The following is a 9,988-nucleotide window of genomic DNA, read 5'->3' as shown; positions in this document are numbered from 1 at the left end:
GAACGTTTTTTTTTTTGTTTTTTTTTGTGGGCCTATTTGCTCCCTGTCCCAGTCGTGGGGCTCCCAGAGGCCCCTGGTCCTTCAGGATGCTGGGAGCGTACGCCACCCGCCTCATGGGCTTTTTCTCAGCACTTGCTCGTGTCCGTCTACCCGCCTCGCTCTTTGTGACGCCACCTTGTTTTTGCTGCGCCTTTTTGAGAGCGATACTTGGTGCTTAGAGGCGTGTTGTGTTCAGCCATTTTCACAACACCTACCCGGTTAAAACATTGTTACTGAGCATTTGAAATTGCTTATAGTGTTAGTAGCCTACTACATAGTGGTAGTAGCCTAGTGGCCTCTGAGTCTGAAGACCCAGGTTCAAATCCCACTTACTACCATTGTGTCCCTGAGCAAGACATTTAACCCTAAATTGCACCGGGGGGGGGGGACTGTCCCTGTAACTGCTGATTGTAAGTCGCTCTAAATAAGGGCGTCTGATAAATGCTGTAAATGAAAATGTTCTGTTATTTAAAAAAAAAAAAAAATTTTTTTGCATGGCATTTGCAGGCACCTTGATTCAACTCTTCAGGGAGAGTAATGAGTGATCTGTGGTCCACAACAATCTAATGTTATTTGTTGTGTAATTTTCATATTTTCTATATTTAATGTGCAGGCTTTGTAATTTAGGGAAAATAAATGATCTATGTGAAGTGTTCATTATATCCACTGCTGTAGTGTCTCACGGTTTCAGCATCGTCCAATACAACCCAGATAAGGGTAGCTAACTCGCAGTCCCATAATTTTGTCTGGATGATTGATTGATCTCATTTGAATGAAATGTGGTTACAGCTTAATAACGCTCCTGTGGAGAAACTGATAATTGCAACAGAAAAATGGATGAGCTATAGAACAAGCAAACACAGCAACACACAAACAGCCAGAGGTCCAGCCAATTTTTTTACAATCATACAAATATATTTGGTTTTATTTAATAATATCCAATAATATGTCTCCCTTTGACTTGTGTAAGATATAATAAGAAATAAATACAGATCCTATTTCAAATGCAGAAGCAAGTGTTAGGTAAATATCTGATGGCAATAGTTGTTAAATACTGACAAAGAGAAGAATCGCCTCCGTTTCATTTTTTTTCATTTAATGTGTCCAGTAAATGTTGCTGCATGCATGTATTCATTGTAGGCTCTGTCCATCCAACAGTCCATTAGTAACAATGCTGTTTTGTCCAGTTTGTGGTATTATTGGCATCTCTTTGTTAAATATTTGTCTTTCAATGGCCAACGGATGTACTTTGTGCAATGCGTCCATGACAAAGTGGAATAAGCCCTGTCACGTGTCCACAGAATCTGTCCAGTTTTATTTGTTGTACAAAAATAGTGTCATCATGTCATTGGCTGGAAGACTGCAACATTGTCTTAGCTTGGAAGACAGTTAAAAGGAACATGGAGAGTATTTTGGAAGACTTTGACCATCCATGCAGTGCATACAAAATTCAAGAGGACTCCTTTTCTCCAAGCAGACCCCCACTTTGGATGAAACCCAGAGCCTCATACGCCTGGCAATGAGCTGTACTTGAGGGTCTGTGTATGCGTGTGTTTGTTTGTGGGTGTGTGTCTCTTAGTGTCCAGTGTGTCCAGTGTCTTAGCAATCCACTTGCTGCAAGAGTTCCCCATGGATCAAAAGTCAGGGTCTTTTTTATAAGAAAAGGGGTCAGTCTGCCTTTTGATTGACAGCCCTTGGATGTGGATACCCCAGTGTTGGTGTCTAACTCCTTTTTCTGTCCTGTTGATTTTCATAAAGATTTACCACTCAATGCTGGCAAATGGTGTTAATCATGATAACACATGACAAAGCAGTTGTGGGATAACATAGACAGGGACATAGACAGACCCAACAATAAAAAAAACAATTTAAAAGTCAGAGACATTGTCACAGTTCCACTTACAGCTCGGACACCTCTTCACAACAAGAACTAGTCAGCAGGAGTATCAAGGGCAAACCAAACCCCAAACCCCAAGACACCCCACATCCACATGTAAAATGTACAATCTACAGAGACTGATCTTACCCTGGGCTACAGTGAACAGACACCACCACGCCAGTAAAATCCCAAAAGGAGCACAGTTCACAGGGCGCTACCTCCCCAAACTAAAGGTCACCTTAGCGAGGGAACTGCTGTGTGTGCATTGCAGATGTGTCCTCATCTGTGCCTGGAAAGCACTGCCTGTGTCGGGGTTGACAGGGTATCACTGTGGGGGCACAGTACCAGACAGGACTTCTCTCACCCACACATCTAGGCAGCTGAGAATCTGAATAACCTTGGAAGAGATCATTCCTTTTTCTTTTTTGTTGGGGAGGTTGAAATGTGCAAATTTTAATTTTTTTTTTTTTTTTTACTGCTGCATTGCAGATGTGGGAGGGGGACCTCCATCTGAATGTGATGCACACAGAAGCAGTTCTCTCAGGAAAAATGAGCATATTCACACAAACAATAAACACATTCATGTAAAGATTATTTGGACATTAAACACATTCCCCTGGTTTGACCTTGTGTGAAAACATGTATGCACATATTATTGCTTTCTCTCTGCGTGACATTACATTCATTTGGCTTCGTTTCAGCAGTATAGACCCACCCTAACAACACAGAGACAATAACACACTTTCACCACCACACACACCCACAGTATGAAGGAGCAGAAAGTGAAGTGTGGTAATGAGGACCTGCACTATCTAAAATCTACCTCCCTCTATCTCTTGGTTCTCTATGGACCCCAGACGACTGCAATTCTCTCTTGCTCAGCAAGCTGTAAGAGGTCTTAGTGGGGGGAAGCACAGGGCTCTAGGGAGCCCCAAGAAAATGGTGAATTTTAAAATTTATATCTGCCTCAAATCTTCAACACTTAACCCGGTTTATTATTCATAGTCCAACGTACAACTTTATCTCTCTCTGTCTCTCTCTGTTGCACACACACAAACAAGCAAATACTGCAGAATTATGCATAAGTTCAGAATAAGGCCAGAGTGATGATGCCTAAGCAAAAATGCCTTTTAAAATGAGCAATGCCTTGTAAAGACCAATTCTGGGACAGTAGAATGCAAACATGCCTTTGACTGTGTCAAAGGGACACTTTAAAATGAGTAGACAGTAAAATGCAGGTCTACTGTCACTGCAAAACACCCAACACAGCAAAATACACACTGCTTTTACACACTGGTTCATATTGCGTCACACCACACACAACTCATTATTTTAGTTTAAACTTCATAAATCTTTGAAATCTCTTAAGAAATAAGGTCATTGGAAAGCATCATGTCTTCCAAATTATTAGGTTTCTTGACTGAGAGCCTTTTTAAATATTACATCTTAAATTATCAACTTAAATATGTCATGACAACCAATGGCATTGTCATACACACACACACACACACACACACACAATAAACATATTTGTAAAGATGAGGATCCATTATGGTCCCGTATTATGCAATAATAATAATAATAAGTTTATCTCCACTTGTCACAGTGCCATTAATCATCTTTTACAACGGGAGAGCACAGGAAATACATCCAATGAATGGAAACAAAGGAAGAGGTTTTAAAACATGGCTTTTGAAATTTGGATGCAAACAATATTATACACACAGACAAAGACAAACGGTAAGTGTGGAGTCACACGTATTGTGGCAAAAACACAAAATGTGAAATAAGAATGATGTCACAAATTGCAAGAGCAAAGGTTACATTTTAGTGATATGTTAAAAGTAGAATACTTTTGAATTGCTTTGCATACAGTTGGTGTGCCCTGGAGTATCATTTGGCTTTAGTCAAAACAATTTTTGCACTGTCTGAACAAATAGTTTTAGCCCTTAGCTCTCCTGTCCAGGCATATGTTTTTATGGCTACAGAAAAAAAAATCCAAGTTTTATACAGCATATGCTACGCTTCGACCAAGATCTAACATGAGACTACCTTCATACATATATGAAACTCAGTCAGAACACACACACACAGACCCCCTACCACACCCAAAAAAAATGTATTAAGGTCACTAAGTTTATTTTTTTACTGCCCAACTCATCCAGTTTAATACAGAACAGAACAACTGGTTTTGCTGGTGACTTGCAAGAAACACACTGGACTATTATCAATTAAGTTCCAATTCAAATTATATGTAGTATAATTACATAATTAACATTTGAACACTTAATATTTTGCCTAGCATGCACTTACATCATGTATTTAAGCTTTATCCAGTAGGGTCACCAGCAAACCAGGACTAAGCTGCTCTATGTTGCACTATGATTAAATAAAATAAAGACTTTTTTTCATCTATTATTTGATCCTTTTAGCAGTTTACCATAATTAAGCTTTTCTGAAATTGGATTCCATGGAAAGGTAATATTGACTAACAAATAAATGGGTCATTGGATTTCTTTTACAAATTTACAAAAAATTGTTTGTGTGTCAGTGGTTTAATTGATTGACCAGGTAATGAATGACCAGCAATGAACTGGTTGAAATGCTCTAGGTTCTCTGTGGTCCTGGCATGGTTCAGATTTGGGGTGTGTGAATTGAGGTGGAGCTAAAATTGGACACATTTTGTCATTTAAAAGAATGCATAGATTCTGCAAATACCTATCTTAGGATCAATCACCAGGCACTGAAGTGCTGTAGCCAATGAGCCACAGAAGCGCTAATGGCAAATATCTCAGAGCCTTTTCTAATTGAAGGAATGCGGAACTAGCATGAATGCCAGCAGGAAGCAGTAACTTAAAATTGTAAAGTTCCTTTATACCAGAATGGGGGTTCTCTGTCTCCTGTGAGCTGAAGGAATACATTTGTAAATAAACAAATAAAAATAAATAAACAAATAAACTTAATTGAAGTAATTAGTCCAGACAGAAAATGTGTTAATCACAGTAAAGTCATAGCCTAGGAGGCCTTCAAATCCTTCCAGTGTGTTTAAGCCTAAGCTTGAACAAGCAGGCCACTCTCCGTCGGTCTGGGAGGGTCCGAGCAATCAAGCAGCTCAGCAAAGATGGAGCCATTGGGGTTTAGTGTAATTTTAGGTGATGGATTTTTACTGCAAGCTGCTTGGCATTGGTGATGTGAAATCATTACCTTCCGAGAGCGAGGAGAGGGAGATGGAGTGGTACGCCTCTTTTTCATTGTGTGTGCACGGATTACCCAGAATACTGAGGAAGAAAAGAACGAAAGACAGAAAGAAAGGAGTGGCTAGGGGATTTCCCCTCAGTGATGTCTTAATTTGCTGTTAAACTTTCCCTGCACCTTTTCCTGCTTCTCAAAGTGGCAATCACAGTGGTTTAGTATTTAGTTCCACTGTCAAAAAAAGAGAAATTAGTACAACTGTAATACCTAAATATTACTAAACATTTGAGGTTACAGGCTATTGCAGTAACATTGCTACTGCAGTTTGGCATCACTGAGCAGGTCCATTCCTTATTCCAAAAAACACAACAGCCCAATCACAGACACGGATCTTCATCAAATAAGGAGAAAAGACTCCAGAAAAGCCAATATTCTGGAGCTACCTCCACAATATTCTTTTATATTCTATATAAAAGAATTCGAGGCAATTTTTTTCATGCATGTATGGGTGTGGTCTGTGCACACTACCGACAAATCAGGACACTGCACTGAGAATGCTGCTGCATCTTGGTAGTTTCGGGTTATTATTGCATTGCCCCAAGTCAGGAGAAAACCTTCTCATTCAGGTGACAGTACCCAACTTCATACAGGCTTGTGGCCTTTGTGTTTGTAGCATTGCACTGTTGCACTGTTATGGTAGGCAGACTATAGTTACATCTGATTAAATAGTTTTAACTAAATAGATAGTTTTCTTTGCATATTAGATGAGTACTGCACTGCATACTGTACACACTAGTTCTCGGTTTGAGAATAAATAGGTGAGTTATTTTGAAGCATGCGAAACCCCATGCTAGGACACCACAGACATGTATACAGTACACAGGCATTGATTTCTGGATGTGGGTTACATGGTACAGCAAGCCTGCTCATCATCATATCTGACTTGGATGTAAAAAGCAATGAAAAAAGTAAGTGAGTAAGAGTTAATCATCTTTAATTCTGTCTGTGTTAGATGCCTTTTATAAGTGCCAATCAGAGCCAGTCATCAATGTTTGGTTGGTCCTTGTATACTGCATCCAAAATAGATTTTTAATGTGAAATAACATTATGGAAATCAGATCACAGCTGGTTTTACATTTATTTTTGCAGAATGCTGAAATGGAAACATTTTTATTGTTACTTTTCATTTGCCTTGGATGCTATATAAGTGGCATTTACAAAATTGCATCATAATTTGTTGTATGAAAACAATTATGAATGGACATCTTAACAAAACACACACACCCACAGAATGTAATAGCTGAAGTAACAATATCACATGAAATAAAAGATTTTACCTCTCGGGACCCAGGGAATCTACAACTATGAATAAATATTTTAGCATTTTTTCAGTTGTTTGGCACAGCCACTGCCAAGTGGCACTTATTTAAAGTCTCAGGCAAATAAAAAAGAAATGAACAGAAAAGTTTTCAGGTAAATAACCTGTTCCTAACATAATTAAAAATTCATTTCCGTATTCTGAAACTTAAAACTGTGATCTGATCTGGTGTTATGTCAGATTGAGAATTGATTGGATGCGGTACACATGGAACATGGTTCTACCTGGCACAGTGAAAAAAGGTTTCATTTGGACAGATCTTAGATGTATATTAACTCAGATGATGCTGCAACTAACCCCCCATTTGAAACAAAGTTATATGATACCATAAGAATGCACCACTGTACGCTGCTTATGATGGTGGTTGGTAGGAGAGGAAGAGTCACGTCCTGCATCGCATGTAGGCTTGAACACTTTCCCAGAGAACACTTATGGCATCAGAAGGAACGTTGACTCCAAAGCAAATTGAAATATTTGTGAAAAGGGATTTTTAAAATATGATTACCCTCAGAGGATTCTTCTGAAATGACAAGCTTCTCACAGGATCATGGCAGGATTTAGACGATTAAAAGTCATGTAGTGTTAGACGGTGTATCATCATGGACGGCAAGGGGCTGTGTGAAAAACCGTGGCTCACATTGGCCAAAAAAAGGATATAAAAAAAAAAAGATCAACATGTTTTGATAGAGTGACCAGGTTAATCTCACCCACCCCAACCCTTGTGTCATATTTTTATTGCTCTGAAATGCCAGGCTGACAAAAAAAAAGAGATGTGCTGGAGTTAAAGAGGAACACCTCAATTTTGGAGAGGTCAGGCTTCATGTCTTGCCAAGTAGGGTTGAGGGAGATCCCAGTGCAGTATGGGAAACAAAGTTCTTCAGGCCCACTCTCCTGTGTCCTACGGTGTATGCCCGCCTCCACTCATCTCCATGGGCTAGGAGGCACTAGCCTGGTCAGGCAGGTCTTTTTTGCCGTTCCGCAAAACGGGTGATTCTGAGGTCTTTGCTGTTTTCCGGGGCGGGCTTTGCTCAGCAATGTCGTGGAGTGAAGGCTCCCTGTACATGGCCACTGTGAGAGAGAATGAAAAAGAGAGAAGACTGAGAGAGACAAGCAAAATTTGACTGCTGCTATTGCTGTTACAGCTACAATTAAATGAAAACTTTGGTTATTTATGATTTACAGTTTGATGTCTACACTTTGGCACTGCATCTGCAGGATAATCTATCATGATAATAAAGCACCGTGAATCAGAGTGGGTGTGGCACAGGGTTAATCTCAAATGTCACCGGTAATGAACATCTACCCGGCCATTTGAAGGGACTGTTGGACACTGAAACGATTATACAAGAAAGAGGATGAGATGCTCCATTAGGTCTCTATACCTTCTATAAGTTTGGGTAGGAAGTGGGCCGCCCCCTTGGTTTTTTTGACTCGATTGCCTTTCATGACCTGACCGTCCCGGTTGATGCCGATGTACCAGGCTCGACCTGACTGGGTCTGCCGGTACAGGATGGAGGAGTAGGTGACGTAGTAGTTCTCAAACACACACTCCTTGAACTTGCACTCTGGCGTGAAGTGCTCCTGCAAGGCAAGTCAACAGACACACAAGCACACACACACACATTAGTTAGTTGCTCACTCACTCAGTCACTAATGGAGACAACTTTTTCTCTTTCAGACAGAACTAAATCTTTTCTCATAGGCCTTTAAGCATTCACACAACCTCTTCATCTCTCACACACACACAAACACAAACACACACACATGCAGAAGATTGGAGCCCATCAAAATACACAGATCACCAACTCTTCCTGTCTCTCTCTTTCTCACCCTCCCGCTCTCTCCATCATTTGGTAACCTTGTCAGTGTGCAGACCAATTTCCAGGATTGATTTGGTGCCATGGTGTGGCTGGTGAGCAGGAAAGAGGCTTGACTGAGGACCGTCCGTCTCTCAGCTCGCCGTTCGGGAGAACAGACATATATCTCGCAGCAAAGACTTTTTACACCCAAGAAAACTCACGCCGCAACACATTTGTTCTCCGGAGATAATTACAGCTCAATGACCAGTCTGACTCAATGCAAGGCCTGTCATAGAAAAAAACAACCCTGTCTCACGCTGGCCTCGTCAATTGATAGCCTACAGTATAAATCCTGAAGCGAAGTCTTGTGGCACACAGTCAGGCAAAAACACTTTCAGATTTCCCCAGCGTTCTCCACAAATTAACTGAAGAATGAACCTGATTTAATTAATGTTCCCGACAGGGCAAGAGAAGAACACAGGGAAACTCGAGAAGCTGCCCTATAGCTGCATTACAAGACCAGAGATCAGTTTATTTCAAGGCATGGAAACTTCTTTTTGCTGAGAAATCACAATGCACAACTGTTCTTACCCATGCAAGCAAGGCTTCTACAAGACATCAGAAGGTGTCCTGTAGAGAGACATTAGCAGGATACTGATCTGGGGAATTTGGAAACCAAGTCAACTACAAATCAACACATTCTCACGTTCTTCAAACCATTCATCATCTTGCAATGTGAGGGAGTGGCTGAAAGAGGAGTGCTGCAATCAGGGAAACATGGTCTAGAATAATTTTAAAGTCGTAGTGCATTACAAAGTGAATGAAGGTCCTATAACATCACACTGCCTCTACCAACCTGCCACCTTCACAGAGTGCATGCAGTCTCTTCCCAAGTGTACGCATGCACGCATCCAACCATCCACATCATTGTACTCTAGGTCAGCACATGAAAAAACAATAAGAATGTGATGTGTGTGTTATTTGTGAATGTCTTGAATTCACATCATTGCATCTTGCACATGCAGTCCACATGTGTATGTGTGAGTATGTTTACGTTCATAAACACAGTATTGCATTAAGACTCACATAAAGGGAATCCCCAGACCTCTTGGGACACACTTTAATATCTTCACATCCTCTTTAGTACCTTTCAATTAGCCCAGTATAATTAGGACCCCATCACATTGGCGTCTGTGCTGTGCCCGATCCTGTCCTTTTCTCCTCATTAAATAATGAAGACTCCAGGGTGGCATTTTACCCGGAGAGCCTCTCCAGGGGCCATCAATAAATATGAGCCACCTCAGCAGTGTGTGCAGTAGATGGGTAGAATACATAAACACTTAAGAGAAAGGAGAGAGAGAGAGAAATAGGGAGAGAGAGGGGGGTAGAAGGGATAGGATGTAGAAAAATTAAAGTGAGCGTTTGGGAGGGAAACAGAATGGGGAAGAGGTGGACGAATGGAGAACAACACAGGGACTGTGAATTTTAAGCAGTCTGCGGTGCCCTTCGTTTCGTACTGAAATGAATGGCTGTAGCACAGATGAACTCAACGCAGACTGGGGGGGGAGTCATTTGCCAAACCTGCGTGAAGTGAATTCTCAGGGCCACGAGAGAAGGTTTTATCATGCATGGCAGAACCCCGATCTCCCGCCTCCATCCGCTGTCTGACCCACCTTCTCCATCCAGCTATTCACTCCTCTC

At 41.0% G+C, this 9,988-nt stretch overlaps 1 protein-coding gene across 1 annotated transcript in view; it reads right to left on the bottom strand.

Annotated features, from left to right (window-relative positions):
- Positions 1 to 938: 938 nt before the first annotated feature.
- The window catches only part of fgf11a (fibroblast growth factor 11a), a 55,239-nt gene continuing 46,189 nt past the window's right edge, over positions 939 to 9,988 (bottom strand). Inside the window, exons 4-5 of the mRNA XM_028987154.1 lie at positions 7,871 to 8,069; positions 939 to 7,556 (exon numbers count right to left, since the gene is read on the bottom strand). Coding sequence (XP_028842987.1) covers positions 7,423 to 7,556; positions 7,871 to 8,069 — 333 coding nt within the window. The 3' untranslated portion in view covers positions 939 to 7,422. The remainder of the gene's footprint in view (positions 7,557 to 7,870; positions 8,070 to 9,988) is intronic.

The sequence above is a fragment of the Denticeps clupeoides genome, chromosome 1 (assembly GCF_900700375.1).
Source record: "Denticeps clupeoides chromosome 1, fDenClu1.1, whole genome shotgun sequence".
NCBI lineage: Eukaryota > Metazoa > Chordata > Actinopteri > Clupeiformes > Denticipitidae > Denticeps > Denticeps clupeoides.
This window is presented reverse-complemented; position numbering and strand designations above follow the sequence as displayed.